This window comes from Azolla caroliniana, unplaced genomic scaffold (assembly GCF_043228905.1).
Source record: "Azolla caroliniana isolate FFs.n. ecotype wild unplaced genomic scaffold, voAzoCaro1.0.p SCAF_12, whole genome shotgun sequence".
In the NCBI taxonomy this organism is placed as follows: domain Eukaryota; kingdom Viridiplantae; phylum Streptophyta; class Polypodiopsida; order Salviniales; family Salviniaceae; genus Azolla; species Azolla caroliniana.
The window spans coordinates 3,019,550-3,039,340 of NW_028230447.1; the positions used below are offsets into that span (position 1 = coordinate 3,019,550).

The window sequence follows — 19,791 nt, forward strand, 5'->3', positions numbered from 1 at the left end:
AGGGCACTTTCTCGAGACCTCTCATTGCTCGGGTGGCCAGGTGTCCGACTTCAATTTAGTATAGAGGGGTCTAGTTTGTCCTCATTGTCATTTTTCATCAACTTAATGTTCATATGGTGCGTGGCTTGCGTTAGCTTGTTGGCCAATTACTAGATGAGGTTGAGCATTATGCCTCTTCGAATAATCTCCACTATTTCGAGGGTGACAAGGAAGATAAGTGCCACTTGTTTTTTTAAATATATCTATATACTCTTTGTAGCGCCAATATCTCGATATGTCAAACACTTGTTTCCAAGAGCATAAATTGATAGGAAGGTGCCGATGGTTGCTACCATGTCACTTGGTGATAACATATAACTATTAACAACAATAGTAGTGGGGTTAATGGGAGGTGGAATCATGGTTGTCCTTGACTCGCTCCATCGAGGTGGCCTTTCTTGATGGTGGGCTAGTTAGAGATTGTGAGACATCACTTCTTAATGATGAAGTAAATGTCCATTCAATATAACCATGGAAGCTTCAAAAGATTCATAAGTTAATACGAAATTAATATAACCCTAATCTACAAACTAATTAAGAAATATGTGTCTTAATTCAGTAGGTAATTACTATATAAGAAACATACTAGATGTCCCAATTAAATAGACAATTCTAAGTAAAAACATCCATCTATTGATTTATCAGTATAAGTATATCGAGGAAAATGGCTCTTAGTGAATGCAAAGGGGGATAGAATGAGAGCCAAAAGGAAACCACAACTTGGGGCACCCAATGACCTTTTTGGCATGAGAGTTCTTGCCCTTTTATATGTATAAGTTGGAAATCCTAAAGGGTCCCTCTCACACTACAACCCATAGGCACTTAGTCATTCCTTCTTAATAAAGGGTAAATCTCCATAAATCATAATACAATTGTTTTTAATGACATGGTCAGAGGCCATGTGAAATAAGGTTGCTTAGGTGTTGGTTTTATAGCTCATGTTATATGTCCATAATGCCAAATGGGCTTCGTTAATGATTGTCTGCAATATTTGCTAAATCTTTTGTTTGATCAATTTGGCTAATTCATTGACTTGTGGATAATACATAATACTCAATTTGCGGACCATGTAATAATGCTCAGTGAGTTTCCGGATCATGTGATTGAGGTAATGGGTGCCTTGATTTTTTGAGGAGCTCAATTGGGCAATCAAATCAACACCAAACCTATTCATACAAAAAGTGCACAACTTAGGCAACCATAATGTCATACGCCGCCTTCGTCTCCACCCACTAATAGTTAGTTGCTACAAGAATGACAATTGGTGCAACTTGCGGTTTGGGTGAAGGGTTTAACAAAATCCAAGCCTTTCTCAATGTGATTTGTGGGTTGTAATGGGCATATGATCAGAAGTGTAAATAAACTTTGGTTAAGAATTAGGCATAGGGGTAACACTTGGGGTAACACTCACTTTGTTCATGGTGCTTAGATGCACATACATAATATTATTTTATTGTAATCAATGAACTCAAGCATTGGTACCATACTTGGTGTCTTAGGATGCTCTCTAATTTAGTACCACATTTAATATTGAAGGAAAGGCTCTCTAAGATTATATAAAACATGGCAATGACATATAGTGTGTAATGCAAACACACTTAGGATCGTAATAATTGGGAAAGATTCTCTAATTTAGCGTGAAATTCAGTAATAAGCATTTAGTTTGAACTTCAAAAAATATCATAATCTGCGCGAAAGATTCTCAAACATGGAACAAATAGAAACTTGGCGAAATAGAACATACATGGGAAACAAGGAAAACAGAAAACATTAGATTAGAACAATTAAGTTGGACTAGAACACGTTACACTATAAGGCCTATTTTTAGGAAATACATAATAATTCACTCCCCATTGATGAATGTTCCATTTTTTTTTAACTTCTTGTTGGAGATTCCAACATAATAGAGGATCAAAGCAATAGATATACAGAGTAACGTCAACTTTTCATATTTGATGACAAAATAGTATAAGTCATCCACAAAGATCATCAAGTCATCATTTCATATCATTTGGGAAATAATACTTTTTGCCTAGAAAGAGCATATTAAGGAGGTATAGAGCTCCACCAATACAAATAAAATGTTTTCCTAAAACTCTTTTTTTAGTTAGCTGGGACAAGTGATGTATACAAACAAAAAATTGAGCCAAAGCTCACAATGGCCTTATTGTAACAAAATGCACATACATGTTTCGAGCATATCATTATATTATTGTGGTGATTTAGAAGACCCCAAGATATGTGCTTGAACTTGCGTGACTCTTCACTATCTTTTTTATCACAAACCATATTTAGTTTAGGTACAATTGAATACTTTTAATTAGATAATTGGGATATCATGTATAAATCAAACATGTCATGCTATGCCAACTAATTGGACATTATTTAGGATATGGATTGGGATGTAAATAGATTTGTGTATTGGCAAGTTGCTTCAAAGATGTTGAGAATTTTTGGCTATTACCATGACTAGGGTTTTTGGAAGATTTGCCGGTTTCACAATAATAAGGAAATTTAAATACCAATCACCAAAAGAATCTAAAAGATTAGTTTGAATTTCAATATATTTAGGGATTTCCAACCTAGAAGTTTGCTAGCAACATAAAACATTTATCCTAGAGATCAATATAATGCATAAGAAGAGTCTCCAACAAGTGGAACGATTTTCCGCTAGGTCATATAGATACGTGAAAGAAAAGCAAGTTCATTGCATGAAGTATGGGGATGTATATAATTTGTTACTTTCAATGTGGCTAACAAAGACTTTCTTAATGGTCCAATGAATTTTCAAAAACTTTGAGATCGTTGACCACCCCATGAAGAAGTTATCACAACAATATTATGAACCCTTTCCAAATGTTAATAAAGCAGATCATAGGTGTGGTCTACATACTAAACTACCATCTCCATGTAGTGTTTCTCATGGTTTCAGGCACATCAATTGAAGAAACAACTTGAAACAAATGGCAATAGATAAGTTCACCAAACTTGCTCGGTATACTAGTTTAATGAATCCCATGCTAGTTTAAGAGATTCAGATATTTGCTACTTATGCATATGCACAATAAATTTGGGAAAATTCTTTAAGAAGCTAAGACTAATTGTATGTGAGAATAAACTAAGAAATATTTGTGCATTCTATTTGTAGAATAGGTCCATATCCAACATTGAAAGGGGATATAACTATCTTATCTCCATAGAACATGCAAGGGTATTGTTGTATTATGTATATGTGTATGCAATGCATTGTTATAACTATAAACATGGCCTTCCACCTAACATGCCGCCATATGAGACACTCAAATAGGTTGTGCCCCTTACCCTTGATAGCAAAAATGCCACTTAGTACAATGTCTTCTCAACAGTACCATAAAGACAATTACCTTTTGGTGCCATTTCTTCCCAAATAGTGTAATGTACACTAGACTAGTTCATCTTATTGCATGTGCTTACAAAAAGTTGGTTTCCAAGCACATAACATTAGCTTAATATTCTCAACAACTTTAGCATTTCATTTCACACTTCCAAGCAACTAGAAAACTTAATTTGTCTTTTTTCTCCTATAATCTCCACAGTCAACCAACAATAAGAAGAGATGTTCCCTGGAGTGGATTTCATTGGTTGTTCATATCCAAGTGATTAATGATACAAGCTTATATATATCCACATTATGATATTAATTTGACTTGTAATTTGCTTTTTCTCCTACAATATGCATTGACAATTAGAGCAACAAGCTCACAAGTATTGTATAGTTAATGAATGTTGTAACTTTTATGATATTTTCCTTAGTGGATTTTGTTGATAATTTATGTGTCAATCAATGGTGCATGGTCACATATAGATCTACAAATATGAAATGGTGTCATCCCATGTCCTTTGGGAGCCGACCACAATTTCCTTCACTCCAAAGTGCTTAATCAAACATTTTAGACGCATCATACATTTTTAAGAATGTAATACTACCAAGATCATGTTACTTCCTAACAATACATGTATGCTTAGTCCCTTTCCCTCAAGTACAATAATCTTTCGTTGAATACATACATTTTACATGTGTTGGATGGGTTTACTATATATATAAGGAAACCAATGAAAATCTTTAATTCTATTCTTGATTTTAAGAAGTTATAATTCTATTAAAATGTTGAACACATCCCTTGTTGTAGAGTGTATCGCTAACTAGGTAGATTATTGGTATAACAATTGTTTAAAATGGGGCCAAAGACGACGAATTTATTATATAATTTTTGTTATTTTCCATCCTTTCCAAGCAACTTACACATGTCGACTTTCGAAATGGATTCATGAGACGCCTACATCACAAAAAACCATTTTATTACTGAAAATGGTTTGCAATTCGAATTCTCTCAAGAATTACGTTAAGGTGAGGCTTATTTAAGCTATGGACCAAAGCTAAGCACGAGCTTCTTGCAAGTCGTATCTTTTCATATGGGGCACACTTGTTTTTAATCGAAACAAGCGAAGCAACAAAAACTTTTTATCTTGGATCACACAATATGATTTCATTGTTTGTTCATTGTTATGGACATTACAGAGCACTTCGATTTTAATAGTCAAAGTAGTGCAATGAGGTAACTTCCATGCGGATGCATGAAGCTTTATTCGTTCACCTTTTCTCTTTGTCGCATTTCTCTGTAACTTTTTGTTGCACTTTTGTCACATACATGTAATGCTACATCTTTTGCAATTCTTTTTATTTCTTTCTCATGATTTAATCAAGGCATAATATTTCTCCTTTTTAAGTAATTGATTCCATACTTTGTATTGTCTTTGATTATTTACATTAACTAGTTAGTTACATATTAATCTTGCTTATAACATACTACATTGCTATTTTTTCTTAACAATATCACGATAGCCCTTCACTCAAAGGACTGACAAATGCTAGAATAAAATCGAGACATGGTGATTTGTTTTTCCTTGACATGTCTTACAAACAAGAGATCCAGTAAGATTAGCTCAACTGAGGCATGCATATCACAACATCATGTCACTCTATACATGTTTACATATTTCCTTCGCAAATGCCTCTTCTTGGAAAGATTTGAGAACAAGTACTTTCAAATGAAAGCTTTGTTGTGTCGATAATATCTCCGCTCTCTTGCGATTGATTTTCTTGTACATTTAATATTTCCTTGTAGATTATATTGATAACACAAGATTTGTGATCTTTTTTAATTCCTCGTTATCTGGGGTTCATGTATCTTGAATGAGGTGAAAGCATCATAAATTTGATGCCCGACATGGTGTTTGAACTTAGTGGTTAGTGAAAATGAACCACAACCACAAAGGGTTTATCTCCACACACCTAATTCTCGAAAACACGAAAAACAAATTTCACATGTTTTTAATCGGAAGTACGATATTGTTATTTTTGTGAACATGTTTCTCATCCCCCAAAAATAACGCTATTTGTAGGTTATCATTATTATATTCATTATTATGGACACAAGATGAAAGTTACTACATTCTTTGGCGACACACACCTTATTGTGAGACTACACGACTAGACCTTGGGCTTTCCCATTGCTAGAAATTTTAAGCAATTTACGGGGCATGGCTTCATACAAGCTTGAAAGACAACACAAACAAATGAGAGCCAAATTATTGTATTGAAACTGTTCCAATGAATAATAGATCTTAGCTGACACTCCAACTTGTTAGTCATTAGCGTAATTTTGCAAAGTAAGATTCTCCTCAAAATACAACATTATGAATTCAACATTCACAAGTAAATGGGTTGAAAGCTTTGGATTGGCTTTGTCTTGCGACATTGATAAATATGCAGCTAATCAATACAATCCTAAAGATGCACTCAATCAATTTGATAATCTTATATAATGAGAATGAGTGATACTTTGATTCCATTCAACAAACATATAATGCTTATGTAAGGATATCGCCAGCCTTTAGAGAGCATAACCAACTAATCCTTGAAGTCAAATCAAAGGAATTACTAGTGAACTAAGTGTTGTGGCCTATTATCAAAAATTTTTGGATGGTTTGTGTCAATTTAAGATCTATGCATCACAAAGGGGAAATGTTCAAAGTTTGGTATCTATGTTCTTTGGCGGACAACATAGAAAATTTGTGTACCGTGGTAATTAAACCAAGTGAATAGAAACTTGAGTGTCTTGACATATGTTGGTTCGCAAATCATGAGAGGGTTATTGGACCATTTAGACACAATTTGGATGCATGTTGATAGTACTTGTCCGAAATTTTGATTCTTGTAATCTCTAAGATGACAAACACAAACACTTTTGTCGTCTTGGCAACATTGCATTATAACATTAGTGCCAAACCCACATAACTAGAATATTTATAACGTGTCGGCTTTTTGATGTACAAATGCCCATCAATCTCATGAGGGATGAGACAAATACACTCACACGTCATGTGTGCAAGTGCATACACAATGTAACTAGGAGTATTACCTTTAAAATGTTTCACAAGTTAATTAACATGTGGGTTTGAGTTTGAGCTACCTCTTGCATTGATTTAGTGTTTGTCTCATCTCTCATGAGATTGATGGGCATTTGTACACCAAAAAGCCGACACATTATAAATATTCTAGTTATGTGGGTTTAGCACCGATGCTATAATGCATTGTTGCCAAGACGACAATAAGATGATGTTGTTTCATTTGAAGTATTGTGACTTGGCATTTGTATAACCAATTAAATAAATATTAAATGAAACGGGTGTACCAATGAGGTAGTTGTCGGTAAAGGGATTCAACCATACCCACTCTAAACACTGAAATGCTACTATTTTTACTATGATTGATACTAAATATTGTCATGGTAACGTGCAAAATAATTAGGTGGTGTGATGTAGTAGATGTAGATAATATCATTGTATCAATAGATGCCCAATGCCACATGTGGATGAGGATTATATTTAAATCAATCACACTTTGGTTGAGCTTAATGGATGCTCATATGAGCAAAATGGAATATGTTGAGATAATAAAATTCGATGGACATTATCCCCTCACTAACTAGACCTCAAAGAAAGATACAATGAAATGAAAAGGCGTTCATCTTTCAATTTTTGGTTCTCCAATGAAGCCGTGACATTTGTGTTTGTCAAGAGGATTTTCAACAAACAAACATCGTCTCCAAAACCACAGAGGATGATCTCACATGGGAAGCACCTTCCTTTCCAGAAATGTGTCTGAAAACAAACAATCTAGGCATTGTTGATTCTCTCCTCAAAGGAACCCAAACACTAAGTTGCTCACAAAGAGAATACCTCCTTTTCAAAAGATAGACGTGAAATCAACAACCAAGGCATCAATCTATGGTCAACAAGGATATTTCATGAGTCAAATGAACGTAGAGCTTGATCACATTTGTGACTCTATTATCTGAACGATCCATCACTAATGAGAGATTAGCTCGGGGAATTCCCACCCGTGCACAAGGTTTTGATATACATCACCTCTCTTTTGCATTTGCCATTCACAATAACAACTGTAAATTATTTGTGCACATCTGTTGTTTTTGACTATTATGATCCCGAATTTTTCCTCATGTGTACAAGTCATGGTGTCTTAATGTACTTTGCTTTATCATCTTGCACAAAATCATGTTCATGAATTTCATGGTCACCAGTTGGATCCATGTGGATTCCTTCTTGTGCAATATATATTGGCACATATATTATTTTGTGTTGGGAAGTCCTAATGTCCTAACCCTTGAAGATTCCACGATTAAAACCTTAATGTTTGTGGAGAAGGCTTTTAACCCTTACTTGAGCTCTTAAAAAAAAAAACCCTTGAAATTCCTTGGCACTTAAAATATGGTGTACCGTGTGCAAAGCGCATGTGAGTCTTGTCCATTATTTCTCTTGGTTTATTCCAATCATGTCCATGAAGGTATCTCTTTGACGTTCCACTAAGCATTCTGAAAGAGAAATAGTGTTCGATATTAGATTGCATTCCAACACACCGTAAAAGTTGGACATACATGAGAAAAAAAGGGATTAAAACTCGAAAGTTTCACTTTTCACCTAAACAATGGGAGAATTTCGATTGATTGAATGCACTTAAAATCATTTATCGGCACAAAATCGAAATCCTAAGTTTTCATGAGCTGAGTAGCTTTGGAGAGAATAAAAACAATGCGAAAATTATGAAATCATCAAAGCAAAGCGTGATAGGAATCATGTTTGGTAGATTTCAAAGTTTGAACGTTAATGGTATGAACAAAACACGGGCGGGGTGCACAAAGCGGATGGCTTAGGTAAATCGAGACACGAGTGTGTGGCAAACTGATGCAGAGCCAATGTTTGGAAATTGTAAAGCAGAAAGAGGCTCTTGGATATATCGAGTTAATACGAACCTCATTGGGACAAAGCGATATTTACCGAATAATTTCAGGCGTGACACAAATGCCATGCATATAGAGTAGATCTAGCGATATTAAGGTGCACCAGTATATAATAAGAGCGAGGAAACGAGAGCCTTGACACGAGCAAAACGGGTTGGGATAAGAACCTTTAACTCCCGTTGTCCGGAGCAGAGCAGAGTAGAGGCCGGGCAACCGAGCGGACCCATTCAGGTGTGGTTGTCTGCGTGGGTGGGCGCCCAGGAAACCATGCGTTGGCCATTGCTCAAGATGGCCTGGTCTCATGCACATGGATTCAATTCTAGTTCTACATACATACATACATACATACATACATACATACATACATACATACATACCTACATACATACATACATACATACATACATACATTACATGACATACATACATTACATGACATACATACATATACATACACACATACATATTGGACACATACCATATAAATAACACTCTTCTTGTGAAGAGAGAGAGAGAGAGAGAGAGAGAGAGAGAGAGAGAAAAGTGCCCACAACCCATTTTCTTCTTCTTCTTCTTCATCATCATCATCATCTTCTTCTGATTTGTCTTCGTCATGAAGCCACATTAGTTCTCTCTCTCTCTCTCTGATTAATGCATTTCATTTCTTGTATTCCATATACCTACATTCCTCTCTGTGTTTCAGCATCCTTGAGCAAATTCATTCACTAATCACCCTATCTGTCTGTGTCTATCTAACCTATATGTATATGTATATATTTGATTAATTCTTCAGGCCCTTAAACCTAGATATAAATTTGTATATCTCTGTATATGTAGTGTGTGTGTGTGTGTGTGTTTGTATAATTAAGTATCAGCACTATTTATATAATGCCTTCTGCTATGAGCCCCTCCATGTCTTCAAACCCCAATTCCTCTTCTGCTCCCAAGGATCGCGACAAAGGTGTCAACGTACAGGTGCTTGTCAGATGCAGGTAAATAAATCATAAATTATATATATATATATATATATATATATATGTATGTATGTATAAATATATCTCCATGCAGTATACCCCTTTTTACTTCCCATGTTTTCCGAATTGATCTGTGAATTTTTTTTGTACAGATCTAATTTCTCTTTTCTTTTGATCTTAGTTCCAATATCTCTCGATCAAATATGTATGTACTGTCCACTGTTACATATATGTATATTTGTTGAGCTTGTTATCTTAAACCTGTTTCCTAATTTGCGTACTTTTCTTTATCTAATCTCTGCATTGATTTGTATATGTACTTTTTTCGGGTTTTCATCTGAACGTTCCAATTGGTCTGTGATTAATGCTAATAAACGTTGAACTTCCTTTCTCTGAAGTGATTCTATCCAATACGATGTATTGTCTCTGTACCACTATATTACAATATACATTTCTCATAGATTTATCGGATCTCATTTAACCTGACCACCTGATCATAAATTGAGACAAATTGTTGATGTTACTATGATTTTAGCATAATAATTTCATTTTACCAACAAGATCTTATTTCAATCAATGCAATTCCTGTAACCATCCCAATTGCTTCATAAATGTATACATTTATTTCTCTTTCAATCTGGATCAATACGCTCTGTCAGAGATTAAACAATAAACCCTGATAATCCTCATGGAGTTTCAACACAAAAGACAGTTCCTTACGCCACAAAGAAGTAATCGAATCAAACAATATCATCTGATCCTATTTTCAGTGTTTTCTTGGCCTTTATAATGGTATAATTGCGACCTTAGTTTTCTGTGATCCTCAAACTGTTCTGTTTTCCATATTTTAATTAAATTTTGTATCTGAATTAAGAAGTGATGCTTATTTCTATAATATATATGAATAATACACACCCACCCACATACACACATTCACACACACATACATACAGGCCATTCAATGAGGAAGAGCTACGTCTGAATGGTCCCCAAGCCATTATATGCAATGAAGCTAAGCGTGAAGTCATTGTTGCAACGAAGCTCATTGATCGTTCCTTTATCTTTGACAAGGTACACTTTTTATATGTTTTTTCTCCTTCAATGTAACCCTTTCTTAATGCTTTTCCCTTTAATATACTAGTCTCATGTTGATATAAAAAAACGTCCTCATCTGATCTATCAAAGTCATGGGCATTCTTGATTAATTTTCATCATTTGGTCTATTATCATGAGCATTCTTGATTAATTTCTATCCTGTGATCTATCATCATCGTGGACAGTTCTAAGCATTCTTAATTAATTTTCATCATTTGGTCTATTATCATGAGCATTCTTGATTAATTTCTATCCTGTGATCTATCATCATCGTGGACAGTTCTAATCAATTTCCATCTCGTGTTGTATCACTGTATGGAATAAATTCATGATAAGTGGTACTTTCCATGTTGGTCATTGATAGGATTTTCTGACTAGTTTGTGGAAGATTGAATAACCTCATTTTCTTCTTAAAATCCTAGTGATTTCATGTGTCGAATCAAATCTATATGGAAAACTGAATCTATTCTTAAAGAATCTTAAAAATCTTACGCAATGGTTGGAAACATGTTCTTTTGTTGAGAATCTATGTGGAAATATAAGACCAAATTCGAAAGATTGTTTCTTAAAATCGGAACAAGTTCTTCAGGTGAACCGGAATGCATGTGGATGACTTCATTACTTATATCATTGAGAGTAGGGGATGTTCTTATGTGGATTTCCTTATGAATAAGTCTTGAAAGTACTTCCTCAATGTTATTACTTGGATCTATTATTATTATCTCAACATTAGATGGAGCCAGACGTGTGATGGAGAAGCCTGGCGAGATTGTTAACATTAGTGTGTGCATTCCTCCTTCCTCATAAAACACTCTTATTTCTCAGGTTTTTGGTCAACAAACTGAACAGAAAGATCTTTATGACCAATCGATTTCCCCTATTGTCAGTGAAGTACTGGAAGGATTTAATTGCACAATTTTTGCATATGGACAGACAGGAACAGGCAAGACATATACAATGGAGGGTGCTGCAAGGAAATCAAAGGTAGTATATTTAACAAATATCTTGACACATTTGTTTTCCATCTGAGCATTTAATCAGAGAGAAGAACACGTCTTTCATATACTCAACATGTGAAATATTTCCCTGAATGTTCTCTGTATGAATAATGCTCACAGTTCAAATTTCCCTTCACTTGTTGTTAATATGTGTATTTCCCTGAATTTTCAATCACAGAGAAGAACGTGTCTAAGTTCTAATTAATATATGAAATTTCCCTGCTAAAATTTATTCAATTGAACTTTGAATAATGATCACAGAGAAGAATATATGTTAAGTGCTAGTTAACTTGTGAAATTTCTCTTAATGTTCTTCATTTGAGCAATGTGTGCAGGGTAAAGCATGTGTAAAATGGTAGTTACTGTGTGAAACATTTCCCTTTCATCTGAACAATATTCACAGAGAAGAATATGTTTTGAGTTCAAGTATATATGAAAAACAATATTCACAGAGAAGAATATGTTTTGAGTTGTATATATGAAAAACAATATTCACAGAGAAGAATATGTTTTGAGTTGTATATATGAAAAACAATATTCACAGAGAAGAATATGTTTTGAGTTCAAGCATATATGAAAAACAATATTCACAGAGAAGAATATGTTTTGAGTTCAAGTATATATGAAAAACAATATTCACAGAGAAGAATATGTTTTGAGTTGTATATATGAAAAGTTTCCCTGGTAAATTTGCTATATGCACATTCACAGAAGCAAATGCATCCTAACATATGAATAATGTTTCCATATATTAGGAGCAATATGCTATATTTGCTATATGTTATGCATGAACAATTCGCTAAAATTTGCCAAAATTTCTCCATATGAACAATCATAGTAAGACACAACTTAACATGTGTATATTTTTTTCTCTAAATCAGTCAGCAGGAGATCTACCTCTCGAAGCTGGAGTAATACCACGAGCGGTTGAACAAATTTTTCATACATTAGAGAAGCAGAATGCAGAGTATAGCATGAAAGTGACTTTCTTGGAGCTTTATAATGAAGAGATAATGGATCTTTTAGCCCCAGATGATTTATCAAAGTCTATTGATCCAGAAAAACAGAGGAAACCACTAATTCTCATGGAAGATGGAAAAGGTGGAGTCTTAGTCAGAGGCCTTGAAGAAGAAGTAGTTTACAGTGCTAACGAGATTTTTAGCCTTCTTGAAAGAGGATCTGCCAAGCGTCGCACAGCTGAAACTCTCATGAACAAGCAAAGCAGGTAACTGTATATGTGCTTATATATACATATACATACAAACATATCTATCTATCTATCTATCTATCTATCTATACAATATTCTGCACTGTTAAAGTGTTGTAGTTCTTGCTTAATTAGTGCCGTGAAAACATCATGAATCAGATTCCTGCATTAGGTGATATGCTGTAAGTAATGTGACGCTGATTAATCAAGATTTGGGCGTTAAGCAAGCAATGCCTAGATCTTGGTGCATCGGCAACCCAATTCTCTTTTCGTGCCCAAATCTGGATTAATGATAATGCATACATAATTCTGGCATTTCTGTAAGATTAATTAACTAGCGAGAATTATGACATTATGACACACAAAAATGTCTGGTATTTCAGACAAATACATTTAAAATTAGTGCCATGTTGAAAACATTTCCATTTATTTCCTCTCCTTCAAAATATTTGAGGAAAACTATCGTCAAGTCTAATTCTTTGTTATTCTTTTTTATTACAGTCGTTCACATTCTATCTTCTCCATTATTATTCACATTAAAGAGTCAAGCCTTGAAGGTGAAGAACTTATCAAATGTGGCAGGTTAAACTTGGTGGATTTGGCAGGCTCTGAGTGTATTTCACGGTCAGGTGCAAGAGAGGTAGTGTACTTTAAAGTAAATATAGAAGTGTCTGAAAATCTTTTTTTGCATAAAAGTAGTTATATTCATACATAAGCATACATATAGCAGTAAACTTTACTTTACTAAGTCTCGCAATATGTATATATACTCTGAAGATTAAGCACTAATGTATTAAGTAAATAGTTATGCAGTAATGTAACCTGTTTCCCTCTTATTAATCTAATCTACAGCTTTGCAGGGACGTGCTCGAGAGGCTGGAGAGATCAACAAGAGCTTATTGACCCTTGGCCGTGTCATTACCTCACTTGTAGAGCACCTGGGCCATGTGCCTTACAGGTAGGTTTAAACTAGAAAGACTAATTTTATTAGATGATTGACTGAATGTGATGATGTTTATTGGGACATATAACTGAACAGGGATAGCAAGCTTACGAGGCTCTTAAGAGAATCATTGGGTGGTAAAACAAAGACTTGTATCATTGCTACAATTAGTCCTTGTTTCCAAAGCTTAGACGAAACACTAAGTACACTTGATTATGCATGTCGTGCCAAAAGCATTAAGAACAAGCCAGAGGTCTGATCAATATACTGTTGCCAATATTACTTAAAAGTTCCACAGATGATTGTGAAATTGGATGTAATTTCTGCATCTGTGCTGTCACAGATGAACCAAAAAGTGCTGAAATCCGCTCTTATCAAGGATTTGTATATGGAGATAGAAAAACTGAAAACAGGTAGATATCTTGGAAATTTAACTTCCTGAGATACAGAATGATGAATAAGGAATAAAGAATAATAGAGTGGTTTAATGAAAAGAGGTATATGCTGCACGTGAGAAAAATGGGATCTACCTTCCACGTGATCGTTACTTGCAAGAAGAAGCAGATAAGAAGGTAGTAATGAAGTAAATCATGCATGTTGATGTTACATTGGACCTCATCCAGTGTGTTTGCTAGATATGATATTGAATTTAACTTTCTGTCCCAGGCCATGTCAGATAAAATAGAACAGTTGGAGGCTGAAATGCAAGTAAAAGATAAGGTTCACCAACTCAATCTTGTGTACATATATTTCTTGAATATAGATCACGTTAACATTAGCTCACCTTTTATTTATGTTTGTCCATACCCTTCTCCAGCAATTAGAGGAGATGCAGACATCCCTTGAATCTCAGGAACAAACATGTGCTATCTTAACTGCCAGTCTAGAAGCAACAAAGGTTGGTTGGTGTTGAGAGTACATTTTATAATATTGTAATATTGCTGTTATGCAACCTGCTTTTCAATGTCACAGAAAAAGCTCGAGGAAACAGAAGAGGATTTTCTTGATGCCCAAGAGAAAATTAGAGCAGCATATTATTCCATCAAAGAAAGGGAATATGTTATAAACAAGCTACAAGAGTCAGGTTTTTGTCATATTTATATGTACACTTTTACTTCTCGTGTAGGGGGATGTTTATATTTTGCTAATGTTTTGCGTTAAAAAATGTATACAGAGAATAACCTAGTTCAGAAAGCTGTTAACCTTCAGTTTGATTTGGAACACTCGGTCGAAGATATCACGGGATTGCATCAAAAAATTGGTAAACATTTCTGTAACATCAAGTAAAATATCTATCTACCTAGGGTTATAGCTCTTGACATTTTGATTTTTTTTCATATAAGAACGGAAGGATATTGTTGAAACACAAAATCGTAAGGTGGTGCAAGATTTTCATTCTAAGCTTGGAGAGCAATTAGAAGCTCTTCGGACAAATGTTGCAGTTTCTATTACCCAACAACAACAGCAACTTCAAATCATGGAGGATCAACTCAAAAACTTTGTTGAAAGCAAAGAGGAGGCAAGCTCTATCTATAATATAATATAATATAATTGATACAATATCTCAAGGCTCTAATGCCAAATTTATCTATACATATAATCCATTGAATATTTGCTAGGGGAATTTTCCAGGTATCAGGGAGGATGAAGGAAAAGGTTTCAGGCCTGAAAGATTTATACTGCTCCGGCCTAAAAGGTTTGCAGGACATGGTTCGATTACATGATCTAGAGACATCAGCAACAGTTGAGAAACTGAATACAACAGCTTCGAGCCACTCTTCAGCTTTAGAAGAGGTAAAACATGATGCAAAACTAAGCATTATAGTATTTTGAGATTCTAAGATATCTGTATGGAAATCAGGTACTGACACCTCCTTCTGTTGTATCTTAAAATAGCTTCTTTCAGCAGCTGTTCTAGGAGCAGAAGTGTTAATTCAAGATCTTCAAATAACACTTCACAATCAAGACAGTGAAATTGTAGCATTTATTAAGCAATTGCAGCAGGTAGGATAGCTTGTCTAATATTGTAAATAAGGTCTTTTTAGTTTCTTAAAGTTTCTTCTCTTACAGATGATCACGTGATTAATTTATATAACACTTACAGGGGGCTTTGCAAAATATTGAATCTTTAAGAGGTATATCACAAACAACAATTGAGCTATTTGTGAATCTGGAAAGGAGTGCAACTGAACTGTGTCAATCACTATATCAAAGTCATCAAAGTCAACAAGAATGTCTAGATAAGCTGGAACAAACATATCAGGTTTGTAAGAGATCGTTGAAGCTTTTTTCCATTTGGATAAAGTTTAAAATCGTTTTATATTGATTTTTTCCAACTTATATATAGGACTGTGCCAAGAAAGAAGAAGAACAATTGATACAGAAGATCACAGATATGTTGGCAGCAACAACAGCTAGGAAATCAGACCTGGTAAGTGAAAAATCCTCTTTTCAGGAATGTTTCAAAATATTTCTACGTCTATATGAAATGGCATTTGTGGTGAAGATTCTTTGCAAAATTCAGTTATCTTTTGACTGTAGGCATTATAGAAATTGTGTAGGCAATATATTTTCCTGCCGAAATAGAGTACAATATACAGTCTATGAGAGGCTGTGGTTTATACTTCTTAACCTCTTAGTAATGCCTTGAAACCATTTGTAAAGAGCCATGTAGTGTTTCACTAGAATATTTGGAACTGGCTCACTAGAATCTCTAGATGCTGTCAATCCATCTTAACTAAAAAAAGCTCATCTTATTCATTATATTAACATAAATATCAAGTTTACAAACAATACCCTGGTAATTCATGCTGTCAATATGATGATGATGACATTGTTAGTAATACATTGATATATAGTACTTCTCACCCAGAGTCAGATTTTATAGAGAAGTTGATTTACCATTGAATCGATAAGGTTATATCTTAATTCCTCTTTTGATTGGATTTTCAATTTACGTAAGGGTTAAATATGTATATCACCGTTGTCTATTGGTTTCCTTGTCTGAAAGCATTAGTTATTCTTAGTGAACTCATGAATATGAAAAGAAGCTATGTTATTGCTACAATGTTTTTAGGTTGTGGGAGGTAGTATATGTAACTGATGTCACAGCTTTTTTCTATGTTTGAGCTGCCAAACCTGAGTATGTACCTTCTTATAGTTTGTCGATGCATTTTCCTTTGCATTTGCATATTTTCTTGGTTTTATTTTTTATTTGAGTAGGTGTCTCAAATATTTCTGTAACTTTTGTATTTATCACGTTATGCAAATATTGCAAGAGAGTGAAATTTCAATCCAAGTTGGATGAAAATTCTCTCACATTCTTGTATTCATCATGGAACATTCTATTCTTGCTGTTTTCATAAAATAGCAATATATGTCCTTTCTTGGTACAAACAATGCCGTGATCACTCTGAAATGCGTTCCACATATTTAGCCTTCTTGATTTTTACATTTAGATTTCTCACTACTACGAAAATCGTAATTGCTTAATCAAGGGAATAAATTCATGAGGCCTGCACTTACACTAAAGATACAGACAACCTCTAAAAATGATATTTTTCTTTTTTGAAAATTCTTGTTCTGCTATCATTTGGATCTCCAAGTAAATTGGAACCATGGCTCTGGTTGTTTGCATTGCTGAAAAAATGTCTCAATGAGTCGACAATTTGGACAAAGTTTTGAATGAATACTTTAATATCGTATATGTTTGAAGTTTTAAGGTTTTCTTGGTATGAGTAACCTACAGGTGCGTTCAAAGGTTAAGCATCTGCGAGATAATGGAACTAAGGATTTCAATGACATGGAACATGGGATGCTAGACATGCATGCTGTTGCATCTAAGGCACGGATCAAATGGCAAGGTTATGTTGTGCAAGCTGAAACAAGTTATGCCGAGCACTCTAGTGGGTTGTCAAGAAAAAATTCTCAGTTGCAATGTCTTGTCCAAGAGTGGTATGTGCTGACTTCTTTTATGTCATTGAAAAAATTCTGATCATGTATCTACATTTATGGCTTTATGTCAACTACCACTATTATTTTGTCAGTGTAAAAGCAACAAAAGCAGCTGGAGATAAATGGAAATCAGCTCAGGAGTCATTACATACTCTTGAAAAGAGCAACCTTGTTCAAGTGGAGTCAATTGTCAAGTAACCTTATGTTCCCTGATTTGTATTTATTTGTATTCACCCAAAGTTATGGTTAGCAAAGAGCATAACTCATTGGATACTGTTACTTCAGGGAGCGGCTGTCCAACAATGAGGCTTTATTTACTAAATTTAAGGAATCAAATGAGACCATTACTGCTAGCATTGATGATGGTTATGCTCAAGTTTTGAAATCTATAGAAGGTATGTAATGTTTGCATTTAATGTATACGAATTTTCAGTGTGTTCCTACATGGGAAGAACCAAAACTCGTCCTCTGGTGATGATCTAGGAGCATTGAACAATGATAAAGAAGCAGGGGCGACAACTCTTTCTCAGTGTTCAAGCCAATCGGTGGCTTTGGAAAGCCTTCAAACTTCCCACCATTGTGACACTCTAGACATAGAATCTCTTGCAAAGAGATGTTTCAGCGAAGAGTACCTGGTATGCCTTTTTCTTAATGCTAATGAAGGAAATCTTTTTGAAAAAAGAGAGAGTACATGGTATGCCTTATTCTCAATACTAATGACGGAAATCTTTTTGAAAAAAGAGAGAGTACATGGTATGCCTTTTTCTTAATACTAATGAAGGAAATCTTTTTGAAAAAAGAGAGTACAGGGTATGCCTAATTGGCAATAACTTTTGTTTGTCGATGAAATAGCTTCTCAAATATTTACTAGAATAGCCCTAATTCTCAAAATTTACTGAAATTTGTAGTATTAAGGGTATCCCAATACATACCCAAGGGGTATTTCAGTGTTTTCCCATTGTTTCTAGGATTAGACTTATGGGTTGGTTATCATTTGCAGGAAGATAAACCAACATGTATAACACCCAGAAAGAGAACCATGGAAGTACCTACTCAAGCATCCATTGATGCCCTTCGGGCTCCAGAGTTCAGCAAAATGCTTCTAGAATTCCAAGAGGTTAACAACATATTGCAAAGTGAAAAGTCTGCTGCACAAAGATATGCTCCGAAGGAAACCAAGATCCCAATCTTTGCAGATTCATCATTATTAAGAGATGGGCGAGTGCTACTCACCACACCCCCAACTAATGCAATGTTGTGTTAGTGATGAATTAAGAGAAGTCTATTATGTATATTAAATAAGTCAAAATCAATCTAGTATCATATCATCATCATATGCCATTCTTTAGACACTAAGTAAGCAAAGCTAAAGAGAAGGGTTTCTTGTTGATCCCCGGCAGTGATCGGAATATACATACTCCTTCATGATTGAAGGTTCTATCATGTTGTAATATCCCAAATTTGTATTGTCACACCTCTTTTAGCACACTTATTCAACTTGAATTCTTGCAACTAAATTTAATATGCTAATTATCGAAAAGGATGGAACGACAATTCCTTCTATGCCAAAACGGTATCTAAGATTTGAAAGGGTGGTGCCTCTCTCTCTCTCTCTCTCTGTGCACTCTCAATTGCAACATTCAATGGTAAAGTTCTTGAACATCGAGAGTCACTACTCACTTTCACACGTATCACGTGAAATGTAATATTTTTGGTCTCATAGGTCATATTTGACCTTTGAAGACGATAATATAATATATATACATTAAAAAACTCAAGAATATGCCAAGTCATAGATTACCACATTTGCTTAGAATGTTGGATGTAAACTATAAAAGAATCGATGGCGGAGCAGGAGCAGGAGCAGAGGTTGTGAAAAGGGTGTAGGAGCGAAGGACCAAGAGCGGAGCAAAGGCCACCGGGGAACGGAGCAAGAGCAGGAGCTGAAGCTCACCCACATGACAACGCAGAGTGGAGGGCATATAGATCCCCTCTCTGTAGGCCCTACCCTCTCTGTCCACTACCTACAGGGTGGTGGTCTTCGTCATAGCCCCCCCTCGCCGCCGCCGTCATTGTGCACAATCGTTAGGATTACACCCCAACAACAGAGCGGAGGACCTAACGCTAGTGGATAGGCTAAAGAAGCAACTAGGCCCTCCCTCTATACGCTTATTGGTGTCGGACATCGACAAACTTCCTTCCAAGGTCCTCATTCTTGGAA

General features: G+C 35.0%; 1 protein-coding gene across 1 annotated transcript; it reads left to right on the forward strand.

Moving 5' to 3' along the window:
* Window positions 1–9,129: 9,129 nt before the first annotated feature.
* LOC147856832 (kinesin-like protein KIN-5D) lies at window positions 9,130–19,057 on the forward strand. Its single transcript, XM_087328269.1, has 23 exons — window positions 9,130–9,391; window positions 10,327–10,444; window positions 11,294–11,452; window positions 12,348–12,691; window positions 13,175–13,313; window positions 13,534–13,631; window positions 13,713–13,869; window positions 13,960–14,029; window positions 14,112–14,188; window positions 14,283–14,336; window positions 14,434–14,514; window positions 14,589–14,700; window positions 14,791–14,877; window positions 14,960–15,135; window positions 15,249–15,410; window positions 15,513–15,620; window positions 15,721–15,879; window positions 15,964–16,047; window positions 17,365–17,570; window positions 17,663–17,764; window positions 17,856–17,965; window positions 18,054–18,205; window positions 18,571–19,057. The coding sequence occupies exons 1-23, from the start codon at window positions 9,288–9,290 to the stop codon at window positions 18,832–18,834; spliced, it is 3,123 nt and encodes a 1,040-aa protein (XP_087184395.1). The 5' UTR covers window positions 9,130–9,287; the 3' UTR covers window positions 18,835–19,057.
* Window positions 19,058–19,791: the final 734 nt, after the last annotated feature.

What these genes read in the sequence shown, in the direction of transcription:
- LOC147856832 (XM_087328269.1), top strand. Translation starts at nt 9,288, where the DNA reads ATGCCTTCTGCTATGAGCCCCTCCATGTCTTCAAACCCCAATTCCTCT. An exon ending in CAGGTGCTTGTCAGATGCAG is followed by an intron (nt 9,392 to 10,326) that starts GTAAATAAATCA and finishes ACATACATACAG; the next exon opens with GCCATTCAATGAGGAAGAGC. An exon ending in GTGCTGCAAGGAAATCAAAG is followed by an intron (nt 11,453 to 12,347) that starts GTAGTATATTTA and finishes TCTCTAAATCAG; the next exon opens with TCAGCAGGAGATCTACCTCT.